This window comes from Pan paniscus, chromosome 9 (assembly GCF_029289425.2).
Source record: "Pan paniscus chromosome 9, NHGRI_mPanPan1-v2.0_pri, whole genome shotgun sequence".
NCBI lineage: Eukaryota > Metazoa > Chordata > Mammalia > Primates > Hominidae > Pan > Pan paniscus.
In genome coordinates, this window is record NC_073258.2 from 14,334,111 (window position 1) to 14,354,424 (window position 20,314).

General features: G+C 35.3%; 1 protein-coding gene across 4 annotated transcripts in view; it reads left to right on the top strand.

The window, feature by feature from the left end:
* Window positions 1-20,314, top strand: part of USP47 (ubiquitin specific peptidase 47) — a 117,877-nt gene that overhangs the window by 46,016 nt on the left and 51,547 nt on the right. For all 4 annotated transcript variants that reach the window (XM_008971426.5, XM_003818168.6, XM_008971425.5 and 1 more), the window contains 5 exons: window positions 4,730-4,868; window positions 10,349-10,445; window positions 15,446-15,591; window positions 15,991-16,070; window positions 18,127-18,276. In XM_008971426.5, coding sequence (XP_008969674.3) covers window positions 4,730-4,868; window positions 10,349-10,445; window positions 15,446-15,591; window positions 15,991-16,070; window positions 18,127-18,276 — 612 coding nt within the window. The remainder of the gene's footprint in view (window positions 1-4,729; window positions 4,869-10,348; window positions 10,446-15,445; window positions 15,592-15,990; window positions 16,071-18,126; window positions 18,277-20,314) is intronic.

A 20,314-nucleotide genomic window follows, 5' to 3' on the forward strand; every position in this document is an offset into this window, starting at 1 on the left:
TGTAAATGGACTAAGTGCCTTAATTAAAAGGCACAGAATGGCAAGCTGAATAAAGAGTCAAGACTCATCAGTATGCTGTCTTCAAGAGACCCATCTCATGTGCAAAGACACACATAGGCTCAAAATAAAGGGATGGAGGAAAATTTACCAAGTGAATGGAAAACAGAAAAAAGCAGGAGTCGCAATCCTAGTTTCTGACAAAACAGAGTTTACACCAACAAAGATAAAAAAAGACAAGGGCATTACATAATAGTAAAGGGTTCAATCCAACAAGAAGAGCTAACTATCCTAAATATATATGCACTCAATACAGGAACACCCAGATTCATAAAGCAAGTTCTTAGAGACCAACAAAAGAGACTTACACTCCCACACAATAACAATGGGAGACTTTAACACCCCACTGACAGTATTAGACAGATCATCGAAACAGAAAATTAACAAAGATATTCAGTACCTAAACTCAGCTCTGGATCAAGTGGACCTGATAGATATCTACAGAACTCTCCACCCCACAACAACAGAATATACATTCTTCTCATCACCACACAGCACTTACTCTAAAACTGATCACATAATCAGAAGTAAAACACTGCTCAGCAAATGCAAAAGAACTGAAATTACAACAGACTCTCAGACCACAGCACAATCAAACTAGAACTCAAGAAATTCACTCAAAACCACATGACTACAAAATTGAACAACCTGCTCCCAAATGACTCTTGAGTAAATAATGACATTAAGGCAGAAATCAAGAAGTTCTTTGAAACTAATAAGAACGAAGAGATAACATACCAGAATTTCTGGGATGCAGCTAAAGCAGGGTTAAGAAAGAAATTTATAGCACCAAATGCCCATATCAAAAAGCTAGGAAGATGTCAAGTTAACAACCTAACATTACAACTAAAAGAACTAGAGAACCAAGAGCAAACAAACCCCAAAGCTAGCAGAAGATAAGAAATAACCAAAATCAGCACAGAAATGAAGGAGATAGATAGAGACACGAAAAACCTTTCAAAAATCAACAAATCCAGGAGTTGGTTTTTTGAAAAAATTAATAAAATAGATAAACTGCTAGCTAGACTAATAAGAAAAGAGAGAAGAATCAAATAAACACAATCAGAAACGATAAGGGGGATATCACCACTGACCCAACAGAAATACGAAAAACCATCAGAGAATACTATAAACATCTCTGTGCACATAAAATAGAAAATATGGATAAATTCCTGGACACATACGCCGTTCCAAGACTGAACTAGGAAGAAATTGAGTCTCTAAATAGACCAATTAAAAATTCTGAAATTGAGGCAGTAATATATAGCCTACCAATCAAAAAAAGCCCAGGACCAAACAGATTTACAGCTGAATTCTACCAGAGGTACAAAGAAGAGCTGGTACCATTTCTACTGAAACTATTCCAAAAAATTGAAAAGGAAGAACTCCTCCCTAATTCTTTGTATGAGGCCAGCCTCATCCTCATACCCAAACCTGGCAGAGATACAACAAGAAAAGAAAACTTAAGGCCAGTATCCCTGATGAACATCGATGCAAAAATCCTTAATAAAATACTGGCAAACTGAATTCAGCAGCACATCAAAAAGCTTATCCACATGATCAAGTTGGCTTCATTCCCAGGATGCAAGGTTTGTTCAACATATGCGAATCAATAAATGCGATTCATCCCATAAACAGAGCTAAAGACAAAAAACACATGATTATCTCAAAAGATGCAGAAAAGGCCGTCAGTAAAATTCATTATCCCTTCATGTTAAAAACTCTCAATAAACTAGGAATTGAAGGAATATACTCAAAATAGCAAGAATCATATATGACAGGCCCACAGCCAATATCATCCTGAATGGGCAAAAGCTGGAAGCATTCCCCTTGAAAACTGGCACAAAACGAGAATGCCCTCTTTTACTACTCCTATTTAACATAGTATTGGAAGTTCTGACCTGGGCAATCAGGCAAGAAAAAGAAATAAAAGGTATTCACATAGGAAGAGAAGAAGTCAGATTATCTTTGTTTGCAGATGACATGATCCTGGATCTAGAAAACCCCATCGTCTTATGATGTATTTTCATAAAATCAGCTTAAGCTGATAAGCAACTTCAGCAAAGTCTCAGGATACAAATTCAGTGTGCAGAAATTGCTAGTATTCCTGTATACCAACAACAGGCAAGCAGAGAGCCAAATCACGAATGAACTCCCATTCACAATTGCTACAGAAAGAAAATACCCAGGAATACAGCTAACAAGGAAAGTGAAGGACACCTTCAAGGAGAACTATAAACTGCTGAAATAAATCAGAGAAGATACAAACAAATGGGAAAACATTCCATGCTTATGGATAGGAAGAATCAATATCTTGTTAATGGCCATACTGTCCAAAGTAATTTATAGATTCAATGCTATTCCCATTAAACTACCATTGACATTCTTCACATAATTAGAAAAATCTATTTTAAAATTCATATGGAACCAAAAAAGAGCCTGAATAGCCAAGACAATCCTAAACAAAAAGAACGAAGCTGAAGGCATCATGCTACCCAAGTTCAAACTATACTGCAAGGCTACAGTAATCAAAACATCATACTGCTGGTAAAAGAACAGACACATAGACCAATGGAACAGAACAGAGAACTCAGAAATAAGACCACACATCTACAACTGTCTGATCTTCAACAAACCAGACAAAAGCAGCGAGGAAAGGATTCTCTATTTAATAAATGGTGCTGGGAGAACTGGTGAGCCATAGGCAGGAAATTGAAACTGGACTCCTTCCTTACACCATAAACAAAAATTAACTTAAGACAGATTAAAGACTTCAATGTAAAACCCGAAACTATACAAAACTTTAGAAAAAAATCTAGGCAATATTATTTAGGACATAGGTACAGGCACAGATTTCATGATGAAAATGCCAAAAGCAATTGCAACAAAAGCAAAAATTGACAAATGGATCTAATTAAACTAAAGGGCTTCCACACAGCAAAAGAAACTATCACCAGAATGACCAGACAGCCTACAGAATGGGAGAAAATTTTTACAATCTATCCATCTGACAAAGATCTAATATCCAGAATCTACAAGGAACTTAAATTTACGAGAAAAAAACAGACCCATTAAAAAGTAGGCAAAGGGCATGGACAGACATTTCTCAAAAGAAGATATACATGCAGCCAACAAACATGAAAAAAAGCTTAACATTACTGATCATTAGAGAAATGCAAATCAAAACCGCAATGAGATACCATCCCACACCTGTCAGAATGGCAGTTATTAAAAAGTCAAAAAACAAAAGATGCTGGCAAGGTTGTGGAGAGTAAATTAGTTCAATCATTGTGGAAAATAATGTGGTCATTCCTCAAAGACTTAGAGGCAGAAATACCATTTGACCCAGCAGTCCCATTACTGAGTATATAGGCAAAGGAGTAGAAATCATTCTGTTATAAAGATACATGCACGCATATGTTCACTGCAGCACTATTCACAATAATAAAGACATGGAATCAACCTAAATGCCCATCAGTGATAGACTGGATACAGAAAATATGGTTCATATACACCACAGAATACTATGCAGCCGTAACAACTAACGAGATCATGTCCTTTGCAGGGAGATGGATGGAGCTGGAAGTCATTATTCTCAGGAAACTAACACAGGAACAGAAAACCAAACACTACATGTTCTCACTTATAAGTGGGAGCTGAATGATGAGAACACGTGGACACAGGGAGGGAACAACACACACTGGGGCATGTTGTGAGGGAGAGCATTAGGAAGAATAGCTAAGGGATACTGGACTTAATACCTAGGTGATGGGATGATCTGTGCAGCAAACAACCATGGCACACATTACATGGGTAACAAACCACATCCTGCGCAGGTACACCTGAACTTAAAAGTTGAAAAAACAATAATTTAAAAAATTAAAATGCCAAAAAAAGATTAAGAAAACCTGGTCTGATTTACCTCACTCTTTTACAGGCTGAGACTTTTTCAGAATCCTTCTGTTTAATGACGCTTTGCTCAGGAAAGATTGTTCTGTTTGATGCTTTTCATTTAGAAGTTTATTGTGATTAACAATGCCTGTCTGGATACTAGACAGTAATTAAACACAGTCCATCTGTACTGAAGCAGTAACAGAATATGCTCTCTGATCTTCATTAATTGCATCATTTAGTTTTATGACATCATGAGAAGATTTTGATTAGTCTGAGTGACATTGAAATCTAAAATAGCTATTAATTTAGGGAACTCTGGATTCACAGTTCAGGGATTCATGTTTTTAAATGCATAAGAATTCTTCAGTTCTGTTCTAATTGCTTGTGCTGCTTTTATGTCCCTTAATCCTTTTCAGCATCTTCCTTATTAAAATGAAGTTTCTTGTCAGAGACAGTAGGAAACTATCCATCTCACCAACAATAATTGTGTGTCCCCTATGTGCTAGGCCTACGTGGCAAGGATGATATAAAAATGAATGATAGACTGTCATCACGGAGTACAATGGTACTTTTCGTTTATTAGTACCAAAAATCTTCTCTTATGTAAACAGAAAATTTGAAAGAAAATTTAGAAAGTAACACTTTGGAAGGGGACATGAGCACCTTTCCAAAGTGTTTTGTATCAGGCATCATTCAAACCTTCCTACAGGAAATGGTGAATGCTGTTGTTTCAGCAACATTTGCTATTTACTAACTATTTGAATATGTTGCATTTTAGGAGGATTCCAGTGCTGGGGAAGACAGTGTTCATGACAGGTTTATAGGTCCGCTTCCAAGAGAAGGTTCTGTGGGTTCTACCAGTGATTATGTCAGCCAAAGCTACTCCTACTCATCTATTTTGAATAAATCAGAAACTGGTAAGATTTGTTGTATTTTCATAAAATCATAGGGCATTAGACCCAAAGTAATCTTAGCGATTTCAAGCCTAATCCTCTTATTTTATGGATAAGAAAACTGAGACCTAGAGCAGGAGTACTAGCTAGCAGCCGCAAAGTTAGAAGAAGTATGTGGTTTACTTTTCCTTCAACCCACTCGTTTCTACTGTATTGCTGCTGCCACTATTTAATAATAACGTAAACATTATTGAATATTATGTTTTTAAGGAAGACTTTTCTTTTCTTTTTTCTTTTCTTTTTTTTTTTTTTTTTTTGAGACAGAGTCTTGCTCTGTTGCCCAAGCTGGAGCACAGAAGCATGATGATGGCTCACTGCAGTCTTGAACTCCTGGACTCAATCAATCCTCCCACCTCAGTCCCCTGAGTAGCTGGGATTATAGGTGTACTGGGCACAGTGGCTAACACCTATAATCCCAGCACTTTGGGAAGGCCAAGGCAGGAAGATTGCTTGAGCCCGGGAGTTGGAGACCAGCCTGGGCAACCTAGCCAGACACCATCTCTACAAAAATCAAAATAAAAAAATTAGCTGGGCATGGTCGCTGTTGCTTGTAGTCCCAGCTCCTCAGGAGGCTTAGGTGGGAGGATTGCTTGAGCCCAGGAGGTCTAGGTTGCAGTGAGCCATGATGGTGCCACTATACTCAGCTTGGGTGATTGATTGAGACCCTGTCTCAAGTTAAAAAAAAAAAAAAAAAATTCAAGACTTCTTTTAATAATTTTCTATTTTGACTATACTCTGAAATTTTTAAAGTGGACTTCCTCCAGAAAGGAAAGTCTGTGTTGTCTACTTTTACAGTACTTCCATTTTGAAGCACATGGGCCATGCTTATTTTATGGGTCTGTTGTGTTATCTTTTAGTTTATTCATTTTAGTGCTTGAAATGAATCATGTCATTTTGAAATTTCTTTTTTTCTCAATACGATTAAGCCTATGTTTTTTAATTTTTTCACTTTATTGAGCAAGTAAAATGGCTTTTTTATGCAAAGGTTTATTTACGTACAAGATTGTTTAATCGCCTAATGAATAAATCTTGATAAATTTACATATTATTTCATCTTAAAACAAATCTTTGCAATAGATAGTATGTTTTATGTTGAAGGAAATGAAAACGGGTTCAGAGAAGCCTTTGATTGCATATCTCATTAATGGTGTTTCATGCTAAGTATGGCTTCAGAAACTTTACTCTTAGAACTTCAAAACAGGTGATTTTAAATATTACATTACAAATATCAGTGTAAAAAGAACACTATAGTGTTACATTGCAGATTTCTTATTTTTAATTTTATTATTATGTTATAGAGATTAGAGTCTTGCTTTGTCACCCAGGCTGGAGTGCAGTTGTAAGATCATAGCTCACTGCAGCCTCGAACTCCTAGGCTCAAGCGATCCTCCCACCCCAGCCTCCCAAGTAGCTAGGACTACAGGTGTGCACCACAATGCCTGTCTTTTAAATTTTTGTAGAGATGAGGTCTCACTATGTTGCCCAGGCTAGTCTTGAGTAATCTTTCTGCCTCAGCCTCCCAAGTAGCGGGGAATACAGGTGTGCATCACAACGCCTGGCTTTTAAATTTTTCTGGAGATGAGGTCTCACTATGTTGCCCAGGCTAGTCTCAAAGCGATCTTCCTGACTCAGCCTCCCAAGTAGCTGGGATTACAGGTAGAAGCCATGGTGCCCAACTCCAGGTTTTGTTTTAATGTCATCTGTAATCTTTCATTTACTATATTTTGTAATTAGAATTTAGAATAATTTCCTCATAGCTAGTTATTGTGCAGCTTTAATGGTTTATTTGTTCTGGAAATAATAGTAAAACCTGATTATGTTTGGTATTTAGGATTCATTTCTATCAGTAGAACTTTTTGTAGCAAACAACCACAATAAAAAAAATACAAAATTATCTTTGATTTCAGATAATAGGAGGTAATTAAACTGTTTCCCATTACACTATCTAGAGTAGTGATTCTCAGATTTTAATTTCTTTAAAATTAACTTTGGGGGTACTTGTTAAAAATGCAGGTTCCAGCCGGGCACAGTGGCTCACTGTTATAATCCCATCACTTTGGGAGGCCGAGGTGGGCAGATCACCTGAGGTCAGGGTTTGAGACCAGCCTGGCTAACATGGTGAAACCCCATCTCTACTAAAAATACAAAAATTAGCTGACCGTGGTAGCAGGTGCCTGTAATCCCAGCTACTCGGGAGGCTGAGGCAGGAGAATCGCTTGAACCCAGGAGGTGGTTGCAGTGAGCCGAAATTGAGCCACTGCACTCCAGCCTGGGCAACAGAAGGAGACTCCATCTCAAAAAAATAAAAAAGAAAAATGTAGGTTCCAAGGCATTACTTCCCAAAATGCTGATATAGCTGCTCTGTAGTAGGCTGGAAGAAATTGCATTTTGTTTCTTATTTTTCTGAGATAGCTACATTATTCTGAGATAGCTGAAACACTGTGAGAGAGTTCCAGATTTAACAAATCAAGATTCTTGAGATATTTGCTTTGTCTTCTGACAATTGATTCAGTCATTTTTGCACCAAGTATTTACAGAACTCCTACTTTGCTTGTACTAACTTCAACTTCCTGTGGCTCTCTGAGGCCCGTGAATTCCTTGAGACTAAGACATGCTTTTTTAAAACGCTCTTTCTTTGATTATACAAATATATTAAAATACATGTCATTGTCTTACTATAAAATAAAAAAGTGAAAATAATTTACAGTACTACTGGCACCACTTCTAGCAATTTTGCATATTTTTATCTTATCTTTCCTCTATGTGTACTTTTCAGAAAATGGGGAATCATGAGTAGATTTTTAATTAATGTTTTTCACTTAATACTATATGAGGAGTATTTTTTAATGTTATTAAATAGTATTTTAATATGGGGCTTTAAATGGCTGAAAAATAGTTTCATTTTATAGGTTCAGATATTTAAACTGTAATTATTAATATTGCTGATATTATTATGAAAATTCTTACACATACATTTTTGTTTTCATCTCTGATTATTTCCTAAAGATAAAAATTCCCAGAAATTATATTAGTAAGTTGAAGTTTACTTTAAAAAATATTTTTAGAAGTCTTTGCTATACATTGCCATGTAATCATAGTCTTTGTTCGCATTTACTGTTCCTCACACACCTCTACTCCACTCCCTTTCCCTACCTGTACATTTTCCTCCAGTGTTCTAGGGGTCCTGCCTTCCTGAGTTACTCTATAAGCATCCAAGGTGGTTGTGTTCAGAAATTATTTTATCAGGGGTTGTGTTCAGAAATTATTGTATCAGATAAAATTATTTAATCAAACCATCGAGTTTGCATTTCCTTAAGAAATTATTATAAATTTTGGCACCATGTGTGAAATGTTCTTATTAGAAAATGCTCTCATGATTTTAACTTAGGGCTCTAGAAACACATTTCTCAGTAAAGCAATGGGTTTGGGTACTCAACATACTCTTTCCTGTCTCTTTCCTACCACTTCCCACTGGTAGCCAGCCACTGTTGATAGGAGATGGTGGGTTGGGGAGAAATAAGGAGTAGATTGAAGGCTAATGTGAACTTACAAGTGATTAGAAACTAAATCCATGATACCTGTCTTTGGCCAGTTTTTTTAACAGCCTTTTTATCTACTTCAGGAGTTGGCCTATTTGATTCCACTTCACTGGGCCTGTTTGATTTCTCCTTCTTTAGTGGTTGGTTCTGTTTAGGATTTCTTTTTGCATGTGCCCTCTACTGGATGGTATATGTTCTCATATTCTTCTTGCTTACTGACTTATACTAAAAATATTGATTCATAACTATTTCAGATGTGGAATCCACTTGATAATAGCTGCCATTTGAAGTTTGTTGATTTAGACAATGCATAATGAGAAAGGTTTCTGTTAATTCATTAGCCCTTTTAATAGTGTCACCAAAATTGTCATACTTTTGGAAAATAGTACATTTATGTGACACAGTGTTCATTCTGTTTAAATATGGTGCCAAATCAAGTACAAAAGATCATAGAGTCATATGTGATTTTTATACCTGATGGTAAAATAAAGAGCTATGGCAAAAATTAATTGCCATTACTCTCTTCTTCTCTTCTCAAGCCTACCCCAAAAACATTTTTTTAAGCCCAGTAAAGGGAAACAAGGTCACAAACAAGTGATACATGATTGATGTGTATGTACACAAAGGATGATAGTAGTATTCATTTACCTTGTAAGGCTCCAAGTAGATTGGTTCTCCCCCAGACTGTAGAGGAATTGGGAGGAGGAGGACGGAGAGGAAAGGAAATCCCAGGGCAGCCTCAGCTCAGAAGAAGATACAGAACAACCTGGTCTCCTGGACAAATTGCTGTTGTTTGTGGGAAAGGGTCTGTTTGTATGAACTAATGAAACAATGTTTATTATTATTAATAATCAGCTTAGATACCATACAAACTTGTGTTACTTGTAAGTCATACACATTGCCCTCTCATGTGCATCTGCTGCTGTGCTAAGTAATAGGAGAGATAGAAATCAGATTCAATCCCTGCTTTCACAGTCTGATGGGGGAGACATATAAGCAAATGGGTCGTTACAAAACAGTGAGATAAAGGCTCTAATACGGATTAAATATAGGATCCTATGAGAACAACTCAAGTGGGGAATAGTCTGGAATAGAAGCAGTTTAAAATAATGCAATGATGTAGATTAAGATATAAACCACCCATGCATACACGGTTCTTAAAATAAAGGTGAAAAAAATAAAAGCTTGAACCTTAGTACAAAGTGAAAAGCAGATAGCTACCATGCTTGGTCTTTTCTTGGAATCATATAAGTACAGATGGTGTGGATACATATCACCCTTTGCACAGCATGCTGATCTATAGAATTTCATTGACAGGCTTGTTGAAACAGATGAAGTCACTCTGCATTACTTAGAGTCTCAGCTTTTGTGAGTTTGCATGTAGTGAATTTATCTCATATGTTATTCATTCTTACAGAAATTGGTTTATAGGGCTTGATGACAGGGATAACTGGTTCTGTATAGTCTTTCTACACTGGATGTGTGTGATGCTGTTTAAAGTGAATATGTTTATACTTTTCCATTATAATCTAGTTTAATATGTTTAAAAGTTTAATATGTTTAAACGTTTAGATTTTGGGGGAAAAAGTTTATGTCTATGCCAGTAACACATACTTTACTGAACATATTACTCTTAAAATGTTAATGTCATATAATCTCCATGTGTACCTCTGGACATATCTATAACAAGGTATCCTGACATTTTCTGCAAAACAAAGCTTACTTAGAGCACATATTAGAAAAGGGATCTTTTCTTAGGTGCTATTGAACAAATTGAAATAATTTCTAAATGAGTAGTAACTTTAACCTCTGAATCTTTCTTTACTGTGAATTAAATTCTTATTATGTTTTTGTTATTTTTAATGTAAATGCTGATTAATGTATATTTGTATTTTCTCTTTAAAGGATATGTGGGACTAGTAAACCAAGCAATGACTTGCTATTTGAATAGCCTTTTGCAAACACTTTTTATGACTCCTGAATTTAGGAATGCATTATATAAGTGAGTATTCAAAAAAATTGTATAAATAAAATTGATTTAAAAATGAAAATATCACTTTTAACAAAATTTATCTTCTTGCAGTTATTTTAAAGTTTGGGGCATTTCTCACACCATAAGATATAACTTCTTTCCTTACGTAATAACAAAGATCTTGTGAAAAACAGGTATATGAAAAATGTGTGCGGAGAGAGAATCAGAAGTATATAGAGAGCAAAAGGATAAAATTGATGAGATTTACATGTAGGGTAAAAAGCTTCCCTCTCTTGTAGCCTTAACACCCTTTATGAAGAAATAAATAACTGCTTTTGAGAGAATTCGAATATATAAATCCATACTCTCCTTCCACCTCTCAATTTAAGTATCCAAAGTTTTTTTTTAACTTGCAAGTTTTGTTTCTAATTAAAATATAATACAGCTGGTTTCATGTGCGTGTGTGTGTGTGTGTGTGTGTTGCTAAAAGACTCCATATACATCAGATAGTTTAAAATGCTCTATGGAGGAAGTCTATGTTTAAGTAAACCCTGAAGTCAGACATTTATTTTTATGAATATCCTATTATGACACATTTAACACACCTTTGCTTTGTATATTTTCTTTAAGATAAACACATAATTTTTTAGTTTTTAAGGATACTTTTAAGTATGAGTAAACTGATTTTTTTTCCTTTTTTTGTGTTACTTTCCACTAACATCTTTAAATTACTGTAAATATGTATTTAGGTTATTTTTGGAACTTTTAATATTGCTGATTGTGTTACTCAAACAACATTATATCACCATTAGATTAATCTGTCAGCTTGTTATCTGAACTTACAGAAGTTGATGTATTTGTCATTCTGTATGCATGTATTGCCCTGTAGTGTTTAAATGCTAGGCACTTGGTGGATAGAGAGGGAATTAGTAATAAGATCTTTGTTCTTGAGTAATTTATAAGTCTTTCTACAATAGCAATATGTATATGTTTGAAATAGTTTAAATAACATTTAAAGACAGCCAAATACCATTAGAGTTTAAAGAGCAGAAAGGTTGGTGAAACTTGGAGAAGAAAGTAAGCTTCAGGTAGGTCATGAAGCTAGATATGGTTTGGCCAGGTTGAGAAGAAAGAGAATACACTGTGCAGATAGGAGACCTGTCAAAAGTGAAAGTGAATAATAGGAAGGGCTACCTGAGTGTTAGTCATTGTTTGTATCAGGTAGTGTTCCGAGCACTTTATATATAGACTCACTTAATTCTCATAGTAACTGTATGAATTTTATGCTATTATTGTCCGCATTTTACAAAGAAGGTAACTGAAGGCACAGAGAAATAGCTTTGCCTGAAAGCACACTGCTAGAAGTTGCACCTAGTAGATGCCAGGATTCACTACTCTGTTCTGCCTGTGCACTAGCGGATGCCAATAAGCACAGTGTGTTGCGGGGGGCTTCAGGAGATCAGCATAACCAGAGTTTTGTCAGAGTACTGGAGGATGAGGTTAATAGAGTTCAGAGCCTGCTCTCAAAACTAGCACAGACCAGATAGTTGGACAATGTGCCTGTTTTAGGGAGTATGCATAGGAATGGGGATCCTGGGCACTTGTTTAACCATCTGTTTTAATACTCTGAAAGTGGACTGTAAATTTACAGCACTGTAGAGGAAATTAAGAGCATAGCCAGGGCTATTCATCAGCAAACATGTATTGGACATTTACTGTGTGCTAGGCATTCTTTTAGGTATAAGGATTAGAGTGATGAGTAAGAGAAAGTACCTCATTTAGAGCTTCCTTAGGTAAAACTATATATAAGCTCATTTCACAGAATCATGTATGCCAGGTAGAAAATAAAGCTGAGTAATGTGGAGGGAGTAATTGTCAGGAGAAGAGGAGGGGAGGGTCACAGCTTCAGGTAGTAGACAGTAAGGGCCTCCCTGAGGACATTCCAGGAACTTCACAGGAACAAGCCCTCTAAAGATTTACAGTAAGAGCATACAAGGCATAAGAAGCCAGAAGTGTAAAGGTCTTCAAAAAACAAAAGAAACTAGAAATCCGTTGTGACAGTCCTGGTGAGTAAGGAAGTAGGAGACAGACATCAGGTCAAACAGAAAGGAAGGCCTTGAGATTGTGAGAATAGAGTGAAGTTTATAGCAGGTGGGGAAACAAAGCCTGAGAGCACTCATGATGTTTCTTAATGTAGAACTAAGAACCTCATTGAACTATCCACAGAGTAGTGCTAGTGGAAAAGGATAGACTATCCACAGAGTAGCGCTACCATGAAAGGATAGACTAGCCACAGAGTAGCACTAGCGTGAAAGGATAGACTATCTAGAGAGTAGCACTAGTGTAAAAGGATAGACTAGAGAGTGGAGCTAGCATAAAAGGATTGACTATCCAGAGAGTAGCCCTAGCATAAAAGGATAAAGTATCCAGAGAGTAGTGCTAGGATAAAAGGATAGAGTTTTGTTTATTTTCTTCACTTTTTCTTTTTTTTTTTTTTTTGAGACGGAGTCTCGCTGTCGCCCAGGCTGGAGTGCAGTGGCATGATCTTGGCTCACTGCAGGCTCTGCCTCCTGGGGTTCACGTTCATTCTCCTGCCTCAGCCTCCCAAGTAGCTGGGACTACAGGCGCCAGCCACCTCGCCAGGCTAATTTTTTGTAGTTTTAGTAGAGATGGGGTTTCACCGTGTTAGCCAGGATGGTCTCGATCTCCTGACCTCGTGATCCGCCCGCCTTGGCCTCCCAAAGTGCTGGGATTACAGGCGTGAGCCACCGCGCCCGGCCTATTTTCTTCACTTTTTGCGTAGTAGCCAACAGAGAACCTGCCACTTGATTTGGAGTCATGTACGTGATGGGTTAAATACATTGTTTTAGGAAAGTTTATATAGTGCAGTGTACAGGATTGATTTGAAAGATAGAGAACCCCGGAGGAATCTGTTATTAAACCAGGCATGGATATATTAGAGTCAGAATGATGATGGTGGCAGTGGTTACATTTCAGATTGAAAACTAACATGGCTTAGTGACAAATTTTACTTAGGAGTAAAGGAAAGGAAAGAATCACATATGCACCAAAGTTTCTAACTAAGATGACTAAAGTAAAGGCAAGTACCAGCAAGACTTAAAACCTTTTCAGGTATTTGTACCAGGACTAAAGGACAGGTGAGAATTCAGTCTTATTTTACAGTAATTCCTCCCTATTAGTGAATTTCCCACACAAGAAATTTGAGCATTTTCTGTTTTAACCAATATTTTCTCACAGTTAACAAGAGAATTTTTGATCTCATAATGTCAGTTATAAGTACCCGCTATTGAAGATAACCAGAAAAAAGGGAGCTGGGGATTGAGAATAGAAGAGGGGAGGATTAAAGCAGAAGTAAGGTATTGAATAGAGGTGTTTGCAGGGAAGCCTTGAGAAGAAAAAGGTGAAATGTACTTCATTGACTTCTGTGAGGCAGAAGGGAGTGCCAGTGTGTAACCAAAGGAAGATGAGAACAGAGCTGTGACTTCTCAGTCCTAAAGTAAGAAAAATATTGAACACTCTAATAGAAAGCCATTCCCAAAAGAAAAAAAAAAGTCTTTTAGTATGTCTGTAAAGTGCATCAGAGAAAAATTAAAGCTCAAACCTCCTTTTGAAACTAAAAAGTGGGGAAATAGTAATCTTACTCCTAACTTAAGATGTAAAATAACATTAATATTGTTGTTACTTAATATTTTGTCTTAGGTGTATATTATGAATACAGAATTATTTTAAAGACTTTGGTGGGTACATTACCAACTTTAGTACCTCAATCTTATTTCTTTCCATGAGATCTTAAGTTCTTCAGTTGGGAATTCGCTTGTTATTGAGACAGTAGCTGTAGCTAGGGCTAGACTGCTGTTTATCATAAGTTTGTGAGGGTGAAAATCTTACCTGGATTATTATTTTGTTTACTTTCTTATATTCCCTTTCAAAAGCTTTTTATTATGGAAAATTTTAAACATTCAAAAAAAGGGAAGTAGGCTGAGTGCAGTGGCTCACGCTTGTAATCCCAGCACTTTGGGAGGCAGAGGTGGGTGGATCACTTGAGGTCAGGAGTTTGAGACCAGCCTGGCCAACATGGTGAAACCCAGTCTCTACTAAAAATAGAAAAATTAGCCAGGCGTCATGGTGCATGTGTATAATCCCAGCTACTCGGGAGGCTGAGACAGGAGAATCGCTTAAAACCAGGAGGCAGAGATTGCAGTGAGCCAAGATCATCCCACTGCACTCGAGCCTGGGCAACAGAACGAGACTCTGTCTCAAAAAAAAAAAAGAAAGAGGGAAATAGTGTAATGAATCCCTCTTCACCAGTCATTCAGCTTTGAATATTATTAATATCAACTCATAATCAATCTTTTTTGTCTATACCCTCCAACTTGATTGTTTGGAAGCATACCTCCATCATATCATCTGTAAATTATATCTCAGGTCAGGGCTACGATTTCCCTGATTGCGTCATTTAACAATTTGTTTAAATCAAGATCCATATGAGCTGTATATTGCAGTTGATTAATAAAATTCTTAATCTATTTAATTTCTTTATAATCCTCTTTCATCTTTTTTCATCCTTGCAATTTATTCCCTGCAAAAAATAGAAAGAAAACTGATGTCATCCATCCTATAGTTTTCCACAGTTTGGGTTTTGATGGTTGTATGCCGTAGTATCTCACGTAATAGTATTCTTCTGTTTCCTGTATTTTTGTGAATTAATAATTAGGACAGAGGTTATGGTCAGATTCAGGTTCCACAGTTAAATGAGCTTTGCCTTCTTTTCTTGAGAACTTTTGCCTTGTTATGCCTTGGTATGCCTTTTCTTGTTAAAGTCTAAAGTTCTGAATTTATGAATTAGGGAAACACTAATGTTTCATTAGATATTATTAGTTTCAATTAGCATTCAAACTCTGTATAGCTTCCAGGATTAAAATCTTACATTATTATGATTTTGATTTTAATTATGCTTTTAAATAATAAAATCATTTTATAAATACTTTATTAACATTTTATTTTAATAGGTGGGAATTTGAAGAATCTGAAGAAGATCCAGTGACAAGTATTCCATACCAACTTCAAAGGCTTTTTGTTTTGTTACAAACCAGCAAAAAGAGAGCAATTGAAACCACAGATGTTACAAGGAGCTTTGGATGGGATAGTAGTGAGGGTACTAATTCTCTTGTAATGATAAGCGTTCTAATATTCAAACAAATTCTAGGAGACAATAATATTACAAACACATTACACATAATTACCTTTATCTTAAACCTTTCATTGCAAGTTTGTCATATATTTTCTAACACATTTCATAACTCTACAATGAAAAATAACAAACATGACAAATATTGTAGCACCATAAAGCATATATTATTTATAGAATGCTGCAATCTATTTTCTGGCGTGTGATTTCCTTTTCATGACTGTCATGTATATTCTTGTGTTCTTTTTTAAATTTGGCATTATTTAAGGTAGACTTCAATATTTCTGTCTATTTGCTTTTAAACAACAGATTGTTTCATTACATAAAGTTTATAGCTATTTCTAATTGAATTTTATCTTAAAACAGCTTGGCAGCAGCATGATGTACAAGAACTATGCAGAGTCATGTTTGATGCTTTGGAACAGAAATGGAAGCAAACAGAACAGGTAATTTATATCTCTCAAATCAAGGGGACTGTTTCCTAATAAATCATTTGTTACCCTAAATGACTTTTATTCTGTTGGAATGTTTTAAAACTTGGGCATTAGTCTCATGGTTAAAGTACCCAATGGGAAATTGAAAGTACTGAGTTCTCATTTAGCCATTAACTGAGTTATAAATACCATCATTAAACCACCCTAGACCTCAGTTTTCTCATCTTTAAGGAAATTGGGCTGTATAACCTGGAAGTTCTCTTTTAGCTCTGAAAATTATACATTTAAAAACTGTATATATGTGTTTTGGGGATGATTTTTGAACAGCATTTTCAGATAATTAGGTAAATTATATGTTTTGTAATCTGTAACACAAGTATAGTCATGAAGCATTACCTTTATTTTGACCAATGAAATATAGTCATATGTATTTGACATTTAGGATCCTCATTAATCTAACCCGATTCTTATGTAATGGAAAGAGGAGCAGGTTAGAAGTGGAAAGAACATTAGATGTTGGGATGAGGAGTAAGGCTGAATGGGATGGGGCTCAATACATGGGAGGGTTTATACTGGGTATAGTAAATGAAGGTCACAGGGATAAAAGGGGAAGAGTATATAAGGTAGCTAGAAGGGTCTGATATCTGATTGGAACTACTGTGATGGCTTGGACCAGTTTTTCCAAATGTAGATTACAATCTATTCACGGGTTATAAAATCAGTTTATTGGGCCTACAACAGCATTTTCAAAAAATGGAATAGAATAGAGCATAAGAGAACATCACATAAGAGTAAGAATTATTTTATAAAGCTCTTGTTACAGTTATATGCACTGGGTTGCAGTGTAAATGATTTTCTTATGGTGATTTGCTATTCAGTATTTGAAAAACACTGGTTTGAACCACTTCAAAAGGCCGTCCTAGGTGAAGAAGACAATCACATATGACTGATGCTGATGAATGAAGAAGGCTTCATTAAATAAGTGGTTTTAGTGTAGACAGTGACGGTCAATCCAGTTTGAAGGCTTATAAATCCTATTTGTTTGAAGAAATGTAAGTTTATGAAAGAGGCAAAATGTAGTACACTTATCCTCATGCCTGTTCTTACTTAGGAGATTATGAAAAAATTTTTAAGTTCATTTAGTGATCTAGTTTCTCTCATAGTCTTATGGGGCTGTGTTTTAGTAACTATGTAGATGGTATTGGGGGCTGTTTCTTCTTCATAGATCTGAAGTTACCCTTTTTCCTTGTTACATCCCTTTCTGTGGGTCAGCACTTCCATTAAGATCAGCTGGGGCATTCCTACTGAGTTCCCAAGTTTTGGTACAAAACTCTTTGGTCCTTACTTAGGGAGTTACCTGCCGCCTTTGAGTCAGAAAAGCCCTAGTTAACTAAGTTTGGGGACTAGGTGAGAGATCCATTCTTTTAGGTGAGGATATTTTGAGAGAGGTGGATTTTAAGATTTTTTTTGAATTTCCATACATTTTAAAAAGATTATGGTGTAATATTTCTCTATAAAATTGTGTTATGTATATTACTGAAAGCTAAAAAGTTTGATTTGCATCTTGAGCTAGAGGATATGATTTATACATCAGAATATATTATTGTGAGAAGTGGTATACATATGTAAGTTATAAAAACTCAACCAATTGTTTAGCTGTATAATTATTAACATGCTTAAAGTGATAGGTTAGGATTTACTCTCATCTTAATGTAAAGATAATTTGAGGCTTAATTGGTAACTGATTTCATCAAAACATTAATCGTTCGGTTTTCTCATGATGAATATTGAAATCGTTAATTTTTGCACACTGACTCAAATTAGTGTTAATCTAATTTTATTGATTTTAGGTTATTTGTGTTGTTTTGATTTTTTCTATAAAATTTTAGATAAATCTTAAATATTACATAATATATAATAATAAATATAGATAAATATTAATGTTTTCAAAGATTTTAGCTGTAAATATCAATATCCTTTTGTAAACCATTCTAAAAAGTGTAGAATGTTACATGTTTTAAAGGTTATTTTTAAGGAACACTTAAAAATGTAAATATTTTATTTTTAGGCTGATCTTATAAATGAGCTATATCAAGGCAAGCTGAAGGACTACGTGAGATGTCTGGAATGTGGTTATGAGGGCTGGCGAATCGACACATATCTTGATATTCCGTTGGTCATCCGACCTTATGGGTCCAGCCAAGCATTTGCTAGTGTGGTGTGTACCTTTCACCTGACTGCTTGTGTATCCTTACACAGAATACATAATAGCACAGTGGTATAATCTCTTGTAAGGTAAGTATCATCCTAGATACACCTTCTTGGGTTGTTAGTCATTCCTGCATTTAAATTAGCAAGATCTAGAAGATTTTTGACCCTTCAGTGAGTCCTAATAGTGCATGTATTATAAGAGAGAAAGTGAATGCAAATGTACTGCCTCATGGTTCAGTGTTTTATTCTTTTGGATAGGTGATTAGATGATTTCACTTTTATCTTTTTTTTTTTTTACCTCTAAACAGTCTATTTTATAAATGCTGTTATTGTGACCACTTTTTGCACTGGAAAGTACTTTGTTTTGGGGGGATTGTTTTGATCCATACACTTTTAAAATTGGTAAAAGCACCTCTGGTTTTTATGACAAACAGTCCATATTTTTAAAAGAAGCATCCCTACTCTAAATATTTAGTTTAAAAAATATACATTGTAGTGGCACAGATAATTCAAAGAATCAAAACTGTAATCACCTTAATTATTCATATACTGAGTATCTGATTGGAAGATTAGCTAAGATTTTCTCATTCCATTTGTCATCCATTTCTTAATTGCTTTTTTATAATTTTTAATTGTATTTTATCTATACGTATGTGTATTTACTTATACGACAGGAAAATAATGGAAAGACTTAAGTTGATATTTAAAATTAAAGTGCTCAAAAACATTTATTTGAACCTACCATGTGCCAGGGGAAGCTTTCAAAGCTAAATAAGATATCTTTAAACAATAGAATTTCATTATGTTTTATGTTTTGGTCTTATTTATGTTGTTATTAAACTGATGGTGGCTTGTAGCTAAAAATCAGTTTTTTAAAAGCTTTTCTATACTTCTAAGATAGTGCTACAAGTACGGTTTAGTCCTCTGGCCTCTAGGATGATTGATTCCTTTTGATTTTTTCTCCTACCTTTATATGGCTGTTAGGAAATAACCAGCAATAAATTATGGAATCAGTCAATGGAGATACAAAGCAAGCATCTAAGTAAAAGACCTTTTCTGGGTAGCGTAAGATCAAGTCTCCTTTCTGCTACTGTTTTTCATAGTCGGCTTCCTGAGTATATTTGAAAAGTTTTTTTAGATGTTTAGTACTACCTTTTTAAATGGCCATCTAGGTGTATTAAATGAGCTTTGGTTTGGATGGCTAGTTTTGGTTTTTATTTTTTAACCTTATTTTGCTTTAATTGGCAGTTCAAAGTAGAAATGACATACTGAAAAAATCATTGAAAAACTAACATTTGTCTTTCAATGACTGATTTCCTAACTAATTTTTAAATACTCGCATTTCTCTGACAAAATATACTAGGGAAATATTTGGTAGTCCCAAGTGATATGGACTATTTTTTATACCTTATTTATTAAAGTATTTTTATGAAAATTTTTCCATATATACATTTAGTTTAGTTTTTAACATATTAATTGAATATTGAGGAAGCTAATTTTTGCTATATTAAATTTTATATTTGAGTATTCAGCAAATATAATTGCTCAGCTAAATCTTTATGTCATTATTTATTCACCTGCTGATTTGCCACCACTCTCTTAAGTATATTAATAGACAAAGTAATGGAGTGATTTGGAGGATACTTCTGGGGATGTGAACAATATCACATTTCTAAATGGAATTCTCCAAAGGTAGTATCCTCCACTGATGATACATGGGTGGTAGTAGTGGTGGTGGTTCAGTGGGAATTGGAAGTTGCAGCTATGAAGCAGTATGTGAGCAGGTTTATAACACACATGCGCTAATAGGGCTTGCGGAAGAGAACTTAAAACTTTCTAGACTTTGCTGGAATCTCTTGAGGGAAATTACAGCAGGTGAAACTACCCAAGATAGGGGTTCTAAGGAGGATACTACCTTCGGAGAACTTTAGTTAGAGGTAAGTGATTTCTCATTATTTTCTGAATTTAAATCTATAACCTAACTCTTCTTAGTCCACAAATATCATCATACAGCATCTAAAATTGGTTATATGTCACTGCTTGCC